At 50.3% G+C, this 19,202-nt stretch overlaps 1 protein-coding gene across 8 annotated transcripts in view; it reads right to left on the minus strand.

The window, feature by feature from the left end:
• The window catches only part of AK8 (adenylate kinase 8), a 157,701-nt gene that overhangs the window by 77,026 nt on the left and 61,473 nt on the right, over positions 1 to 19,202 (minus strand). For all 8 annotated transcript variants that reach the window (XM_054520770.2, XM_054520773.2, XM_054520768.2 and 5 more), the window contains one exon: positions 17,417 to 17,506. In XM_054520770.2, the coding sequence (XP_054376745.2) occupies positions 17,417 to 17,506 (90 nt within the window). The remainder of the gene's footprint in view (positions 1 to 17,416; positions 17,507 to 19,202) is intronic.

Genomic DNA, 19,202 nt, shown 5'->3' on the forward strand with positions numbered 1-19,202 from the left:
CCAATCCCTCGCTCATGGAGCCCAGGGTGGTGGAGGTGAGAGGGGACCTGGATGTAATGCAACACAAACCTGGCAGGAAAGCAGAGGTCACAGAAGCAGGAAGTGCTGGGGATGTCGGAGGCAGGGAGGGCCAAATTTCCAAAAGATTGAGGAAGAAAGGGAATGCTCACGCTGGTTCCCACTTTGAGCCAAAACCCAAACAAACCCCTCTCTGCAGGAATCAGGAAACACAGGCTCTGCAGTCAGCACTTCCTGGAAGGCCTCATCACAAGCGCACATCAGTAACAACTGATGTAGTATCCACTTAATACCTGTATTCCCACCCCAACGCTCACCCCATGAAAGCAGGGATCCCCCCAGTAAGGTCAGGCTCATTGCTATACCCCAGCACCTGGCACAGTAGTGGGCCCATGGAAAGCACCTAATAAACACGAAGGAAGGAAGGGAGGGAAGGAAAAAAGGGAACCATTTCCAAAAACCAGGAAGTTCTTTAGTTCCTCAAGTGTTCATGGGCCAGAGAACTTAAGGACTTTTCTCACCGAGCACTGAATCAGGTCCTGCGGCAACAGAAAATAACCAAGGGACACCCTTCCTCTCAGTCGTTCCATTCATCTTTACGTGATCATCCACTCGTGAATTAAATATGCAGCCAAAAGAATGAACACTAGCACGTGGGGTTTGTTGGGAGGGGTCTCTGGGGTAGGAGAGGGTGGTTCTAGATGCAACAAAGGTGGCCACAAGCACGTGAGGTTCCTTATACTAGCGATGGGTCCCACAGGTTCATTATTCTATTCTCTCTGCTTTTTAGATGTGTTTAAAGTTTTCCACTAAAAATGTGATGTGTTTTTTTAAAGGAAACCATTTAATGCTTAAAACAGATTGAAATGGCCCCTGTGAGAGACCGTTCCTAAAGTGACAAAGGACACAATCTCCCCCGAAGGCCATGGGCGGCTGTCCCTTTTGGGGGACCTGCAGTGTGGGTGGCCTCCGGCCATCCTGTAACCCCACCAGTTCCGGAAGCTCTGCCCAGAAGCCTGGCATCACGGGCACTTGCCCACATCTGCCTGTGTTAGTAGTCCTGCAAAAGCTCCTCGTTCGAGTCCTTTAACCTTTTATATGGAACAGCAACACATTTTGGCTCACAGTTCCTCACTGGGGCTGCGTGGCTAAGGAGCTGCACTGGTCCTCTCCCAGCACACAGGGACCCTGGATCCTGGTAGGCCTCTCCCATCTGGGTCAAGACAAGCAACAGACCCCACTGGGTGCTGCTCTGAGGCTACCGACCTTTCCCAGTCAGCATCTCTCCTCAGCGGAAGCACGCAGGGTTGAGGGGTGAGGGGTGAACCCTGAAGACCCCGCCTTTAGTGTAATTTCCCCAAACCCACCCATGTCTCCTGTCCCAGCCTCTCTGAGGCTCAGTGTCTGTTTTGCTACGGCTTGTTTGGTTTTTCCTGCCAGCTACCGACTCACGTTTCCAGCCCCACATGGTCTGACCGGCCAGCTCAGCACAAAGCTGAGAACAAGCTGCTCCTTGGTTCACTGTGCTCTGCCAGAAGTTTCGAGTCCCCTTGATAATGCTGTCCATTTACCCTTTCTCCTCCTCTCAGACAGAGATTTTTCAGTGCGGTCTAAAGTCTTTCACCATTAAGTCAGATGCCTCAGGCTTGATTTCTGGGTTTGACAGTTAACATCTCACCCATCATACAAAGCTACCGCCAAGGGTTACCTCTCTGGAGTGTTCTGTCAGCCCTAAATTTAGCCAAGTGCAAGATATGAGTATCCCATTATTTCATAAGGCCACACCACATGGTTTCGTTTGTTTTTGTTTTTTTTTTTTCTCAAGATCTTCCATAAAAGATGGCAGTCCTCGAGTTGACCTCCAGGTTATTAAAATCTCAATCCATTTATTCCCCGCGGGGCTGGGTGTGCTTGGCGCTTGGCATGGGGGTAGATGGGGATCCATGGTGGCAAGTGGGATGCTCCCAGGCCTCCACCCCCCACCGCGGGCCCGTGTCCCACCCTCCTGTCTCGAAGGGGAAGGAGTCCTGTCTAAAGGCCCAGGATCCCATCAGGCTCCTCCTGCACAGCAGTTCCATGGCTCTGGACAGGAGTCCCAACACCCATGAGATGCAACTGGGTGGCACTGACTCCTCCCGGGCTGCAGGTCTGGCTTCAGTCACCCTTGGTCACATCCAGCTCCAGAGCTGATGGGTGTGAGTAGGAAAGGGCTCGGAGAGAGCACCCAGGCCAGCTTGCAGTTTTCCAGCAGGCAACGGAGGCCCCTCCTGCTGTGCCACGCCGCCGCCTGCTGTCCGCACTGCAGAGCCAGCCCTGCAGGTACCTTGGCTTTCTGCCCATCAGTTATTGTTGAGGGAGAACATATGAGGGACACTAAGGTTGCTGGGGGTCGCATATAAAGATAGAACAAAACATGGAGAGAAGGAAATAGCTCCTTCAGCCAGTGGCTTAAAGGTAAAAAACATGCCAGGGTTGATTGCTAGACCCACAATAAGCCGAGTGACCCTCCTTGGCACCCTAGGGCAAACAGGAAAGAGCTGAGTACCTCCCCACACACCCTTGCACATGCCTTGCACACGTCACCCCTCCATGCACACTCATAAACTCCCCCACACACTACATACATGTCTACACACACGACACCTGACACACTACAACACACACAGGCACGCACACATGCATATGTGCTCATGCATGCACTCAGCTACAAACACACACACACAAATCACACACCCCCACACCCCTACACCCCCCCACGTGCACAACACATACTGTATACCCACCTATCCACACACAGTACACGAAGTACACACCCTCATTACACAAACACATCTAGCAATCACACCTACATACCTACACCGCACCCACACTCCCTCTCCTCATCCCTCACATTCGCTTCAAACTGCCCTGTGTAACTTCTTTCCTTCTTCAAGCCCTCCTTGAAACTGACGTCAAGATGAGCATCAGTGTTCATGGGGGAGGCCGGCATTTGCTTCTCTCTCTCCTGTGGTCCCTGGGTCCCTCCGTCCCGCCCCTCCTGAAGGATCCCAATAGGATCCAGGAGGTCCAGGGAGTCTTACAAAAGGAACAGGACTGTGGAGGAGGAAAAGGGGTTGCTTTTGGTTTTTTAATTTCCATTTCACACAACTTGGTGCCTGAAAGAAGCGGGGCTTGCATCCCGCCAGGGGCCCTACTCCAGGCTGCTGGGAGGTTTGCCCAGGCCCTGACTTAATTCAAGGAAAGCCGAACGCCTCCCATCTCTGGAGGCCATCACTCTCGGGATGGCACTGATTCTCGGCAGCTGGGCCTGCAAGCCCGTCTCGCCGCTGTCACCAGAAATCCTGCGTGCCCCGAAGGCCCTGCAGCGCCCCAGTGCCAGGACCTGGCGCCAGGTGTTTCCGTTGGTGATGCTGTTTGTTTGTTATTTACTACCACCTGCTGGTGAAACATGGGTTCTGCACCCTCCAAGTGAACGTTACCAGCAACGCACAGAACATTTCCAAGCCCTGGAGAAGAGAATGAGGAGAAACCAGGATTGTTCCATCGGCCGCACCCTGCAATTACTAAGGGAGGGTAACGCCACTGGATCTAGCTTGCTCTTTGGTAAACTCAAGTCGACTTCCCAGACAAACCCCCATCTGGCCGGGCCTTGGTTCCCTAAGTAGGAGATGAAACAGATGCCTTCCATGGTTTTCTTAGACGCCAACATTTCTACTCTAATATCTCTGCTGCTTAACAACGTTTAAAATTGCCTGGCAGACAATGGCGCCAGGAAATAACAATGTTTTAATATTGGATTTTCTTTCAAGTCCGGAGAAGTAAGTACATCAGCCCTGGGTGCCCTGCAGACTAGGAGGTCCTGTTGTGTCCCTCCTCCCTCGGAGAGGGCCACCCACTTTCTGTCACTCCCTTCTTTACCATGTCTACTCGGGCAAAAGGCACAGACAAGACTGAGGTGCCCACACGGCACTGACACATCTACCTGAGGGGCAGAGATGCCCAACAGTGAATATTTCAGTTTGTCCCTTTTTTTTTTTTTGAGACGGAGTAGTCTCGCTCTGTCGCCCAGGCTGGAGTGTAGTGGCGCAATTTCGCATCACTACAACCTCTACCTCCTGGGTTCAAGAGATTCTCCTGCCTCAGCCTCATGAGTGACTGGGATTACAGAAGTGCGCCACCAGGCCCGGCTAATTTTTTTTGTATTTTTAGTAGAAATGGGGTTTCACCATGTTGGCTAGGCTGGTCTTGAGTTCCTGACTTCAGGTGATCTGCCTGACTTGGCCTCCCAAAGTGCTGGGATTATAGGCGTGAGTCACCACGCCTGGCCAGTTTGTCCCTTTCAAATGAAGTTTTAGGTGACAAAAGAGACCATTCAAAAATAGACATTCTTCTATAAACAACTGGTACATCACTTAGCAAATTAGTAAAACTTCTTTATTGGAAACGCTCAGCTAGCCACACTGTGCAGAATGATTTGACAATTCTTATTTTAAAGTACATTTTTACATTTTTCAATGGAATATGAAAGTATCTGGGAAAAAGAGCAGAGGTCACCCAGTCTGCATGTGAACTGGATTGTTTTAAAGAGTGATGTATTCACTAAGTGTACACTGCAGATCAAAGCGTTTAAGGAACATGATTTTCCTTCCATTTTAATGAATTCAGGGCTTAGAACCAGTTTTTTCTCCCACATCTCAAGGGCAGCAAGGATGCCATAGCCCACGCAGTCTGTGAGAAGAAAGTCAGCAGCAAACAGAACCATGAGCCCAGTTTTCTGGGAGAGAAAAGATATGATAGTATATTGACTCACCAGGCACATATGCTACAGTGCATATGATGAGCCTGGCCCTGTTCTAAGCATGTCTTTGTTCTAATACAAATATTAATTCACGTAGTTTTCTCCCTATGAAAGAAGTAGTTACAGTATCCCATTTTACACATTAGAAAACTAAGGCACAGGAAGAGGAAGTGACTTGCCCACGGCCATACAGCTCACAGGTAGTGGAGCTTGGATTTGCATCCAGCCAATCCAGCTCTGGGGCTGCTTGCTGCCACCTGACTTTTAGGAGGAGGAGCACTGTGATGATGAGGACTAGAGGCCCAAACTCTGCCCTGCACTCTGCATTCCACCTGCAGCCTGCCTTTGGGCGACTCATTTTACCTCCTAGCCAAGGCTTCCTCATCTTCATGAGGACAGCATTGGGCTCCAAAGCCATGGAGGTATTGGTAGGCCCCTGTGTGGCGCCCGATGTCACCTGGGGATCCAGCTCCTGAGGGCTGCTTAGGCTGTGGCTGCCTCCCAGGCACGTGGTGCAGCCCATCCTGAACAAAACTGAAATGTTCATATCAAGCCTTTCCCGGTGTGGGAGATTAAAGATGGCCACGCCTTCTTTGCTACTCTTCCCAGGGCAGGGGGTGGGAGGGGGGCGGTGTCTCAATCCCCTCCCTGGAAACTGGGCTGGCCCCAGTGACAAGCTCTGTGAATAGAATCAGACAGAAGTGTATCCTGGGGTGTCTGTGGTGAGGTCACGGGATGCCTGGCCGCTGGCCCCACCTTCCACCCCAACCACTGCCGCCCTTGAACTCTCTGGAGTGCTTGTGCTAGGAGCAGCCAGCTACCACGTAAGAAGGCAGATGAAGCCAGCCACATGGAGAAGCTGTGAGGAGGGAAGATGCCTGGCCAGCCCCAGCCATTCCGAGCGTGCCCTCCTAGGCACCAGGCATGGCGATGAAGAATCCGTCTTGGACACACTATCTCTGCAGATGCAACGTGGAGAAGAATCAAGGAACCAAGCTGATGCCAGAACTGAGATCCAGATATAAATCCCCGGGTGAGCCAGCCCAGCTCTCTTAGGCAGTTCAAGGCATCCCACCTAAGCCCAAGTCAGTATAGAGCAGAGTCGAGGCCTCCTTGCCATGTCCTGCCCCAAACCCTGACCCACTAAATCAGGAGCATAATAAACTCAGCGTCATTTTATGCCATTAAATTGGGGGGTAGCTTGTTAGGCTACAGGAGATAATTGGGGGACATACCCAAGACTGGGTAATTTATAAAGGAAAGAGGTTTAATGGACTCACAGTTCTGCAAGGCTGGGGAGGCCTTGGGAAACTGACAATCAGGGCAGAAGGGGAAGCAAACATGTCCTTCTTCAGATAGCGGCAGCCAGGAGAAGGGCAAAGCGAAGGGGCAGAGCGGGGGAAAGCCCTTTATAAAACCATCAGATCTTGTGAGAACTCACTATCACGAGAACAGCATGGAGGTAACCACCCCCATGATTCAATTACCTCCCACTGGGTCCCTCCCATGACACGTGAGGATTATGGGAACTACAGTTCAAAATGAGATTTGGGTGGGGACACAGCCAAACCATATCACAGAGCATCAGAGTAATGCAAACTGGAGCTTTGTCAGTTCCCAGTTACCGCAGGGACTGGGTCCCCAAAGCTGGTAGCAGTCACAGGAAATAAATAAATATAAAAAATCCCCCATATATAAAATACATTCACACCCGACCGGACTTGCTGTGAGTACCGTTACTACCAGTAAGATGATGACGATGACAACTCCATTCTTGTTAATAATCATGGTGCGTAATCAGTGATTATAACCAGTGACCATAGTAAGTAATTAGTGAATTACAGACACAATTCCCTTTATATAGAGCAAGCCAACAAATGGGATCCTAGGAAAGCTCGCCTTACAGATGGGAAAACTGAAGGGAGCTCTGAGGGGGCGCATGGCTTGCCCAGTAGCACAGCTGGGAGGAAGCAGAGTCTGAATGGGAACCAAGTCTGTGTGATTCTGAGCCCTCACCTGTAGCTATGGCCCCTCCCATCTGGGAGTGACAGTCACTTGCCTCCCTTCTAGAAATCCTTCAGGCTGCATGCTGCCCCCTGTGACCTGTCTCCTCTTTGTTCCTTCAAGACTAATTCTCTGGGCTGGGCATGGTGGTTCACGCCAGTAATCCCAGCACTTTGGGAGACCGAGGCTGGTGGATCACGAGGTCAAGAGATGGAGACCTGGCCAACATGGTGAAACCCCATCTCTACTAAAAACACAAATATTAGCCGGTGTGGTGGCAGGCGCCTGTAGTCCCAGTTACTCAGGAGGCTGAGGCAGGAGAATCACTTGAACCCAGGAGGCAAAGGTTGTAGTGAGCTGAGATCGCGCCACTGCGATCCAGCCTGGGGACAGAGTGAGACTCCATCTCAAAAAAAAAAAAAAAAAAAAAGACATTCTCTGAAGCCACTGGGGCTGCCCATGGAGAGGGGCCTCACCCGAATAGAAATGCAGGCAGCAGAGGGCAGCATCTGGGCCCTGGGATTGTCCACACCACAGGGACCCAGGTCAACTGCCACAGGCTCGCTCTTCCACTAAACTAGCTGAGCTCCTACCATGAGCCCTGCGGGAGCTGACTCCTCAGCCCTTGAAGCAGCCAGCCGAGCAGACAGCATGAGCAGAAACAGGGGGATCCTGGGGTAGGGAGGTCCCAGATGTGGCCATCTCATCTCCCAGTAAAAACCAACCAAAGGCTGGGGGGGGGTCAGAGTCCTGCAATCAAGATCATGGATGGGGTAAATCAGAGGTCTGCAGTGAGGGGTGAGGAGGAGGAGTTCCCCTTCCCCTGCCTCCCGCATCCCCTGGTGTCCACAGGCTCTTCCCAGGGAGGGGGGTGGGAGCAGGTACATCCCTCTGTATGTCGGGAAGTCTCTTCCCTCATCTCTCCCTTTCCCGTGTCCCTCTGCTCCCATCTTGCTTCTTCTGTCGGGTGTGCCCTTGTCACCCAGAGCAGCAGTGACAGGTGTGAAGCTGCAGGGCGTGGTCCCCGCTTCCCTCCCTCAATGTCCGATGAGGCTGTGCCAAGTTCCCTTGCACAGGAAACCTCAGAGCCAGCTTCTGGTTGACAAACCCCAGCAAGTCCCACGTCCCTGATCATAAGTGTAGAGGCTGCAGAGAGTCACTGGGGCCACCTCTTCCTCACCCCTCACGTCCTGCCCCTGCCTCTGCAGGCCCCGCTCACAGCCCAATGAGAAAGAACCCGTGTCAGCTCCCGTCAGGCGAGGACGTTCCCAGAGGGAAAGAGGCTTCAAGCTGCACCTGCCGTTGGGGGGTCTGTGAGGGGCAGGAGCACAGCTCTAGCCATGCCAGGGGCTGCCCAGACAGCTACACTGAGAGACCTCCCGACCGGAGAAGAAGGCTCGGGGCCTCCAGGGTCAGGCCTGTCAGAGACAATTTCACAGCTGAGCACACGGGAGGTTTGCTTTTCTCTGAAGCCGCTGGGGCTGCCCACGGAGAGGGAAACGTTTCTAGAAGCTCTGGTCAGAGCAAGGATGACTCTGTGCACTCCAGCTCTCCTTGGACTTCCCAGAAGTGTCTGGGTTGGGTTTGGTTTCTTTTTTAATCTGGATGCCTGATACACAGCGACACTCGACATTCAGCCCAACAGGAAAACCTGGCTGTGCCCCCATGCTGGCTGCAGCCAGTGACAAGGAACAGTGTTAAGCAGGCCAGACCTACCCCCCTCCGGCAGCGCCCATTCTTCTTGGGGAGACAATGTCGTCGAATGGATGCATGAATGAATCTGGCATCACTTACTGCCTCAGTTTCCCCACTGGACTAGCATTGAGCAAAGGCTTTTTGACCTTTTGGTGACGGGGCTGCCTCCTGGCAAAGCATCATTTTCATACTGGAGAAAGACAAGGCACACTTTCAAAATCAAAGTCTAGTGTAAGAAAATCAAAGAGAAGGACCCTTGGGGGCACAAACCTGTTGATAAGCAAAGGTGCTCACCCGCTTCCTTGAACTGTCCTCATTCCCAGGCCCTCCAGCCCCCACAATGCAAACAGCACTTTTACCCTGCCACTCTGCTTGGCTATCTTGGCCACAGCTTTCTCTCGGGCTGAAAAAGACTCCTACCTAGTTTCCATGAGGAAATCTTTGTAGCAGTCCCAGCGGAAAAGTCAAAAGTTTGACTTGAAAAAAGGAGCTACTTCAAAAGCATTGTCAGACTGAGGTGAGGGTTCCTTTAAAATACATAAATTACAGGGGGCATCCATTAATCAACCTCTAGGCCACCCTACAGTGGGGGCTCTGGGTTGGGGGTACCAAAGGGACAGAGGCCGACACACCTGGGGGAGGCAACACGAAGGAAATCCACATAGAATAAGAGTAAATTAATGTGTTTATTACTTACTGCTTGGCGTGTGTGTGTGTGTGTGTGTGTGTGTGTGTGTGTGTGTGTGTGTGTAGAAAAATGAAAGAAAAATGTAGAGTTTTTTCAATAATAAAAAGGGAGTTGCACTGCGGGGCCCCTAAAGCTTGTGAAAAATTAAACTCGACGGATTCAAACTGTCCTATTTCCACTTCAAAAGAGAAGAGGCACTGAGCTCTTCCCAACTTATCTTCAAACGCCCAGCACCCTAGAAAGTTTCTTTAAAAAAATAAAGGCTCCTGTTCCCCCAAGCACTGTACCGGTTACTGTACCCACTGTCTCTCCCTCTTCTAATTATACCCCTGTGAGTCTATTAATCAACTTGTAAATTATTTAGAGAGTCATGCGCTGTCTTCAGCGAGTACAAACACATCGCATGCAAAGGCTTGCTGGAAACGGGCAGAGGGTCCCTCAGGGTCTCCCCTCCACGGGAAGACAGCTTGCAGCTTGCCGCGGCTGCTCTGCTAAAAACAAGAAATAGCATTCCGCTTACCTCCTCAGATGGGGAGATTTACTTTGTCTTTCAACTCAGCAACTCTGCAAGTTTTTAACAAAAGAGAAAAACTGGTCTATTGTCGATCTTTAGTGTGCATTTAGTGATGAGAATATTAATTCCCCCTTAAAAATGCAGCACTTTGGCTGAGCTCTGATCCACACCTCCTGGGATCTGGACTCACGGAAGGCTCTTGAAAACACATCATCATCCCAATTGGGGGCTGGTTTGGCTTGTTTGTATTACGATGGCTGCATTTGCTAGGGTGAGGTCTCATTACCAGAAAGGGTGCAAATTAGCTTCTTGACTCTCTCAAATCTCCCGCCTTTTCTTGGGTTCTATTAGGCCATGAGGGACCTTTCCCAGACAGAAATGTTTAGGAAATGTAGGGATGTGTGGGAGGGGCACAGGTAACAACTCGATAATGATCTGTCTTCCACATCACCTTTTCTACATACCAGGACTTCCGCTTTTAGTGGAAAGTCATTACCAATTAAATAGCTGTCTTCTCTCCCGACAATAAGATAGGAGTATGTCTGTTATGTGCCAAGGAATGTGGGCCTTCCTACAACTGAACTGTTTTAGCTGTTGGGAGATGCTGGTGGGGCGGGGCCACAGGGGCAGCTGCCAGTCAGGAGCTCATTGTAACTGGGCCGACGAGCCAGTTGGGCAGGTGTCGCAGAGTGTATGCAGAGACAGGAGATGTGAAAAGCTAGAGTCTAGCTCAGAAGCCCCACTGCTGGGGACATGGCATGGCTGGCGGGCTCCTGACCATGCAGTTCCAGCACGTTCCGAGTGCGCCGTGGACAGGCTGAGATGAGCATCTCATGCATTTAGAGCAAAGACATAAACCAGCAAGGACAAGATCCGCCTTTGGCTGTCTTTCATCTCCTCCCTGGATAACCACCCTCCAGAGGAAGTCCAAGCAACACATGAGAACGAGAACAGTTCCCTGGGCCAGGGCAGAAGCCAAGCCTTCTGGCTGAAGAGCCGGCGTTGTATCATTAATTAGGCCCGGCAACCTGGAAGTAGGTTATATCCACCATCAACAGTCCCTGGACCCTAATTTATGGCTAAAATTCTCATGAGAAAGGCTAAAAATAAAGCAGTGCAGACTTCAGACTTCTTTATGTTGGGTGAGTTGGAACAACAGAGTGAGGCCCATGAGCAGGGCTCATTTTATATTAAGTGAAAATCGGGAAGCGACATTCCAAGAGACAAAGACAGAATTATGGCCAATTTCCTTAGGAAGCTCTGGGCCTCCAGAATTCAGAAATTTCAAACACCCTTTGGTAGGAATGGAGCTATGGGGAAGGAGCTGAGGACATCATTTGGCGGTGGTGGCCACTGTGAGCTACCGCTGATTTAAGCAGAGAACTGAGATCTAGCAGCGCCTTTGCTTGAGTTCAGAGAGGAAAGAGGACATCTGTACACATGCCGTAGCACACGGTGGCAATAGAGTCCGTCAGCGGCAACCATCTCATTTTAAATGATACAGAAACAGCTGAGAACTCATTTTTCCAAAAGCCCAGAATCGTTTTTACTTGTTTTGTACTAGTGTAAAAGTGACAGGAGCTCCCTGGCAACTAAGGCTGCATGATTTAAGCTCGACCCTGTTTATCGTATGCAGAGCAAACTCCTGGTGACTTTAATGGAGGTTGCCTGCATAAAGAACGCCATGTGCGGAGCCCTGGGGAATAAATTTGTTCTGTTCACTGCAGCTCAAGTCGGAACGAGTTTAGGAGGTCAGACCTATATATTTCAAAGTCCAGGCACAGAATAAGCATCTCTCCAGTCCTCTGTCCACAGTGCCATCACCAAGAGCCTGGGATCAAGGGACTGAAGATGCGCTAAGATGGGGCCCTGGGGTCCTTTGCCCAGTAAATGTGGAAAGATGGGAAAACAGCACAGTTATTAATTTTGCTGCTGATTCGAAAGAAGGAGGTGTTGGCAGCACCTGTGAGGACAAAAAAAGAACATAACTAAGTCTGCAGAGGTCATGGCTGGGACATAACATCATGAGGCCTGGAGTGGGGATAAGAGCAAGAGGCTCCACGGGAAAAAGATGACATCTGGATCTATTTGGCTGAGCTGGTGATGGTGGTGACGGTGACTGTGAGGGTGGCAGGGATGCACAATAACAAAAGTGCACACCTCTGGGGCACACAGCTCCAAGGTGAGTGGAGAGAAAGCACAAGTCTGCAATGGCACGGGTCCCAGTGAAAGACCAGCAGAAGGCCAGCAGCCGGGAGCACAGGCAGGGCGGAGTCCCCAGGGAAGGAGGTCCAGTACCCACAAGGGCAATGAGGGGGTACCCAGGAAGAGTCTATAGTGCCTGGCTTGGGGAGTGGTGGGGATGGGCTTTCTGCACTGGGTGGCTAGATGGTAGGGTGTTCTGGCAGTGACACCTGCAAGCTCAGAGATGCTAGGGGCCTCTGCCCCATGGCGATGAGGTCTCCATGTCTTTACAGTAATCTCACTTGCTGAGCTCCTGAACCTTACAGATGAAAACTCCTAACAGGCAGGGGAGTGACTGGGTGATTTCCTATGTTCCCAGGAATGCTACTGGCACCCAGGACAGAGATATCTGAAACAGACCTAGGATTGAAGAGGGGAATCTGGGATGTCTCCAAGGACTCCCCAAAGGTATATGGGGGAGCAACCAACCAGCGGCTCCTCTTCTGGAAGTTCTGAAAGCCTCAGGGGATACAGCAGCATGTCCTCCAGTTTCAGGAGGGCCCTTCTTGTTGCAGGGCAGTGTTGGGAAGCTGAATTCCACTGTTCCCCTTCACCCTGTGGCCTCCCTCTTCTCCAGAGCGGGGAGTCTCTCCAAGACAGGCCGAGTCCCTCCGGCTCTCCCAGCCTCCCGCTGGCTGGCCCTGGCCCACAGTGCAGAGGAATTTCCTTCCACGTCTGCCTCCACTCAGTCAGGGCTCTTCCTGGGGCAAGTGTGGGGGCCCGTCTCCCTGTCCCCACCACTGGGGTATGGCCATACAATGGGTGGCTTGCCTCCAGGCCTGGCCTCAGAGGGGCATGTTAAGCCCAACTGTGACCTGGGTTCTCAGCCACATTATCCATTCTATGCTCTCAGCAAACTCTGAGGTCTGTCTCCTATCGGGTTCAGAACTCAGGGTGTGGGGAAGGGATGTGGTTAATCACCACCCCTCAAGCCCAAACAGTGGGGTATACCTGCAGGCTAGGGGACCCCTGAGTCACAGATGTCACCAATGCTCAATTCAGGAAGGAGGGGGCCTCAGCCAGCTGGGCTTATTCATAAATAAGCAGGCTGTGGTCGGCTAGGCAGAGTTTTCCTGTTCAGACTGACCTTCCCTTCAAAACCAAATTCTGTCGAGAATCATTTAAATTTTCTTCCTATTTCAGCTGGCGGTGAAGTGGGCCCCTGCCAGACCTGGGTGGTTCCAGCACTCCTGCTCTGCGAGCCGAGCGCTTTGGTTTTCTCGGCAGCTTCTCCGCAGCCCACTAATGAGACCCTGTTAGTGGTTATGAATGTAAATGCATTCTTTGTTATCCCTGTGAGATCAGGATTAGTGAAATGACAGAATTTATTGCTTCCGTTCGGGAGATATGATATTGGTTGTTGTTGTGTCTTTAATTTTGTAGGAAGAGTGAAAGTATAGAGGTACATAGTCTAAATAAACAAAAAGCTGTGGAAGAAAAAATTTAGCATGAAACATTGAAGATCGAAGTGATCCGGGTCTCACTAACTTTATAGAAAATTGGGAATTGTGCCATCAGCCTCCTTTGCATCCCCCAAATACAAAAAACAAACACAAAAACGACTCTGTGCCTGGACCACCTTTGAAAGGACTCTTGGGTTTGCTTTTAGTGGTGGATGAATTAAGCCGGCTCTGTACAAAGTTGATGTGTTTTGATTCAAGCAAATTCATTTCTGTCTCTCGAAGAGGAAGTAACAATAGGTCCCATTTACTCAAAAGATACAGTTTGAATAAGTCAGTAAAATGGTGCCCATATCTGATGATTAATTAAGGATCTGTAAATGCCCAATTCCCTATAAGACGAAGAAGATAAGACTGTGCTGTCAAATGGTGAGGAGACAGGAGGTGAGGAAACCAGAAGGCCGAGTGCTCCATGACCTCATAAAAAACCAACATCCTCATATGACCTTCTCAGCGACCGTGACATCCCACAATGCCTGAGAACTAAAGGGCTGCGATGAGTCACTGTTCTCTTTCCAAGCAATTGCTAAAACTACAAAATTATAATGTGACTTGAAACAGAGATAAAATATAGAATGTAAGTATAAAGAAAAATTAATGGAAAAACGTAAACAACCCTAATATGCAAAGAGCACTGACAAACCAATTAGGACAAAAAATAGCTTAATTGGAAAATGGGCAAAGGGAAAAACAGTTAATAGGCCAGGGCTATAGAGAGGTGGTTCACAAAGATAAAACACACGTGACCAATTATCTTATGAAAATATGTTCAACTTTACCAACCTCACCGACAATCAAAAGACCACAATTAAAAATAAATACATCTTCTGTCACATAACAAAGTGGCACAGATTCAAATGGCTGGCCATGGTAGGCAGAATAATACCTCCCAAAAAGATGTCCACATCCTCATCACTGGCACCTGTGAATATGTTCCCTGATATGGCAAAAAGAGCTCTGCAAATGGGACTAAATTAAGGATCTGGAGATGAAGAGATGATCCTGGATTGTTCTGGGTCATCCCAAGGGTCCTTATAAGAAGGAGGTAAGAGGGTCAGAGTCAGAGAGGGAGGTGTGATAGCAGAAGCAGAGGTCAGACAGAGAGACAGATTGGCAAATGCTACTCTGCTGGCTTTGAAGACAGAGGAAGGGACCATGAGCCAAGGCATGGGGATGGCCCCCAGAAGCTGGAAAAGGCAGGGAAGTAAATCCTCCCAAGTGCCCCAGGAAGGAGCACAGCCCTACTAACACCTGGATTTCAGGACTTCTGACCTACAGAACTGCAAGATAAATCTGTGTTGTTCTAAACCATGACATTTGTTACGAAGCAGCAGAAGACAAATACACTGGCAGTACCCAGAGATGGCAAAGACAGGCAGGGAATGAGCATTCGCACACTGATGGTGGGAGCGTATGGCAGTACAGCACCACCACTGCCACTGTTCATGGGCATCACCGCTGACTCAGGCCTCAGTGTATCCTAATAAGATCACCAGGGATGTTTCTCCATACAAGAGTGTGCATTTTAGTATTATTGAAGGACTGCAAATCTGGAAACCACCTAAATATTTATTTTTGTAATTTTATATTTTGAAAAAAATTCAAATGGACAAGGAAGCTGCAAGAAGAGTCAAAGAATTCCTGCAGACCCTTCCCTGGTGTTGGCCGATAGGCACTACCTCATCTGCTTGGCCATTGTCTCTGTTTCTGAACCACTGTGCTTGTTAGTGGGGAATTAAATTATCTTCCAGACATACTATGGAATACTACCAGCAACACTTGAAACTATATACATTAGGTTAATTTGGTATCACATTCACTCATTTTTTTAAAACAAATCTTTAGGGTGCTAATCCCCACCCCAGTAAATGGGAATTTGGAGAGAAATTATGCTTGAGGATGCAACAGGTACTTCGCCATTGCTGCTGCTTGCTGCTGTGGCTTTTTTTTTTTTGAGACTGAGTCTCACTCTGTCACTCAGGCTAGAGTGTAGTGGTGCAATCTTGGCTCACGGCAACCTCTGCCTCCTGGGTTCAAGTGATTCTCCTGCTTCAACCTCCTGAGTAGCTGGGACTACAGGCGCCCACCGCCACACCCGGCTAATTTTTTTTTTTTTGTATTTTTAGTAGAGATGGGGTTTTGCCATGTTGGCCAGGCTGGTCTCGAACTCTTGAGCTGAAAACATCCACCCGCCTCGGCCTTCCAAAGTGCTGGGATGACAGGGGTGAGCCACCGCACCCACTGGGATGACAGGTGAGCCACCGCACCCGGCCGCTAGGTGGAGTTGAAGAGCAGCAGCTGCCCTGTAGCCTCCCAGACCCTGTGCATGCAGATGAGGGCTGCTCCTCAGGACAACCTTGCAGGAAGGGACCTCTACCTCCATCCTGTCACTGGGAAGCCTGGGGCTTCGAGAAGGTCAGGGTGGTTTATTGGTGCCACATGGCTGGTGGGGGCAGTGCTGGAATCTGAACCAGACTGGGAAGCATAAGAGCTCGTGCTGGTTTTCACCCTCCCTGGTGCCTCCTACCTCCACCTCATTCTGTGGACCAGCGCAGACACCCAGGACCAGACCCACTCACTGCCCTGCACCTACACAGATCATTGCGTCTGATGGCTCCTACTCCACACACTTGAACTCCACCCCGCGGACTAGGACATCTTAAGGAGGGACTGGGGAGGGCTGGCCAGGACATCTCCCCGGGAGGCCCAAGCAGAGGATGGCTGGGAGGACAGAGCCTGTTTTCATATGCTTCCTCCTCATCAACCTGCTCCATCTAGAAAGTGGTAGGAGAAGGCCACAAGCTTCCACCAGGAGATTCCTAGCCAATGCCCGCACTGCTTACTATAATGGCAGCTGCTTCTGGAATTCATTTTCTTCACAATAAGCCCGTGTTCACAACAGACTTGACAAGTGGATGTGCACTGACTGCTGGGAGGAGCTGCAGCACGTGCAGGGGAGGAAGGTGTGGGTGCATGAGTGGGAAATTCACGGCCCCAGGGAAGACACAGACGCAGGATCTCCAGGAGCCCAGCCGCCAGCTGGCTGTGTGACCTCAGCAGCTCAGTCCCTTCTCTGTGGCTCCTTCGTGGACTCAGGAAGCCTGACTAGAATGCTCCCAAATTCCTTTACCGGGGGTCAGATCCTAGGAATGCTTTCAGACTGTGGATCACAGAGGGCACCTGGAAAGAGGATCTGGTCCTGCTTCGCCTGTCAAACAGGCGAGCATCCAACTGCTGAGGACCAATGCCGATCAACACTCACATCTGCAAAGCTGTCTGAACCTTCTGGCTTCTGAGTGCTTATTAAATTGGAATATTTGCCCACAGTATTTTTATATACCAAATAATAAAGGATGTGGGGGCAGGAAGGGGTGGCTCACGCCTGTAATCTCAGCATTTTGGGAGGCTGAAACAGGAGGATCACTTGAGCCCAGGAGTTCAAGATCAGCCTGGGCAACATGGAGAAATCCCATCTCTACAAAGAATACAAAAAATTAGCCAGGCATGGTGGCATGCACCTGTAGTCCCAGCTACTTGGGAGGCTGAGGTGGGAGGATCACCTGAGCCCAGGAGGTTGAGGCTGTAGTGAGCTGAGACTGCACCACTGCACTCCAGTCTGAGTGACAGATTGATACCCTGTCTCAAAAAAAAAAAAAAGAAAGAAAAGGATGTGGGGAGGTCTGTGGCCTCTCCTGGCTCTCAATTTTAAGTGGTACCAGTTATGAAAAGCCAACAGTCTTGAGAAATAGGAACATCCTAAACCATCAGGGATAACCCCCCCACATCCACAAACTTACCTCACTGGGGATCAGGCTCGGACACCAAGAGGCCTTACCGGAAACAGGCAACAGAGCCTTTGCTTACAAGAAAACCCAATTTCCATTTCCCGGCTGTTCTCCCCAATTTTGAGCCCCTGAATGTTCAGAGAGCCACACAAAGGGAAAGTTCTCTCCGGAGCCTGTAAGGTCGTGACAGTTAGTGGGAACGTGGCCTACCTGCCATCTCCTTTTCAAAGAAGGGCTGAATGCGCTCGCCAAACGTGGTCCTGTCTGCCACAGCCTCTTTCAGCAGTTGCCCACAGCAGACTGAAGGAGAGGGGAACAGAAAGGCACCCATTAAATTTTAAATAGGAGGAAGGATGAGAAAAAAAGAACCCCCAGTGCTGCCTGCTGTGGGAAAAAAAAAGGTCACTGAAAAAAGCATAAAAGGGTTTTTCTGTGTGTGGGTATGTGTCCAAGTAAAAGTAAATATCAAAAAGGAGCCGGGAAATAAAGAAGAGGGAGAGGTGGAATGAAAAGGAATGCATTTGGCAAAGAACACATTAAAAATGGACGGCGCGGGGAAGACACTAACGAGGATGTTGCCCACGGAGGAGCCCTGCAGGGCCTCGCTGCACCTGGAATTGCTGCGCAGAACTCGGCACCCTCCGGGTCGCTGCGGAGGATCAGCGTTCTGGTTGGGGGCTGCTCATCTCTGGGTGATGTGCCTCAAGTGTGCGTCCACATTTGCACCCTTGTTACACGCAGAGGGGGTGCAGCGTGTTGCTTCCACAGCCCTTCCAGCTGGCAGGGCATCTCCATGGGATGGTGGGACCACACAATAGGATGGATTCATATTCCAAGTGGGCTGACTCATCATTAAAAGGCACCACATGGCTGTAATCCCAGCACTTTGGCTGAGGCGGGAGGATCACTTAAGATCAGGAGATTAAGACCAGCCTGGCCAACATGGTAAAAATCTGTCTCTACTAAAAATGTAAAAATTAGCCAGGTGTGGTGGTGTATACCTGTCATCCCAGCTACTGGGGAGGCTGAGGCAGGAGAATCGCTTGAACCTGGGAGGCGGAGGTTGCAGCGAGCCAAGATCGCGTCACTGCACTCCAGTCTGGGCGACAGAAAAAGACTCCATCTCAAAAACAAAAAGAAAAAGAAAAAGGAAAAAAAGGTACCACGCTGCAGTCACCTGGCCAGTGGCAGCTGCGCCCCTCTGGACACCTGCTCGCCTTGGGCAGGAACCTCCCTCTGGCCCCACTGTGTCTCCAGCCCTGAGCCAGGGTCGGCACATAGGAGGTGCTAGGCAACAAGCGTGAATGAATAAACACAGGCTACCTTCTCCTTGGCTGTGAAAGCCCTTCCTAGCCAAAGCCAGAAGATTTAAGCTATATTTTCATGAATTGTTCATTGCACGCTTTTGGCTTTCTTACCTTTAGGGCCAAGAAGTTTTCCGCCTATACTAAGGAGACCAAAAAACATCCTACAGTTAACTGGATAGCATGAATGTTTAACAAAATTACCATCACCAAGGATTTATTCCTCAATAATGATATGCTTAATTCACTATGTAAATGACAGTTGTCATTTAATCCAATGTGGTTGGCAGCCTCACCAGCAAAGGACATATAAGTGAGAATAAAGGCTACTGGGAGCTGGGCGCAGTGGCTCATGCCTGTAATCCCAGCACTTTGGGAGGCCAAGGCGGGAGGATCATTCGAGGTCAGGAGCTCGAAACCAGCCTGGCCAATATGGTGAAACCCCGTCTCTACTAAAAATACAAAAATTAGCCCAGCGTGGTGGTGGAAGCCTATAATCCCAGCTACTTGGGAGACTGAGGCAGGAGAATCGCTTGAGCCCAGGAGGCGGAGGTTGTAGTGAGCAGAGATTGCACCACTACACTCCAGCCTGGGTGACAGAGCGAGACTTTGTATCAAAAAAAAAAAAAAGAAAAAAAAGCTGCTGAGAACTGAGACAATTCTATGTGCCAAGCACTGTGCTAAGTGTGCTT

Source organism: Pongo abelii, chromosome 13, assembly GCF_028885655.2.
Source record: "Pongo abelii isolate AG06213 chromosome 13, NHGRI_mPonAbe1-v2.0_pri, whole genome shotgun sequence".
NCBI lineage: Eukaryota > Metazoa > Chordata > Mammalia > Primates > Hominidae > Pongo > Pongo abelii.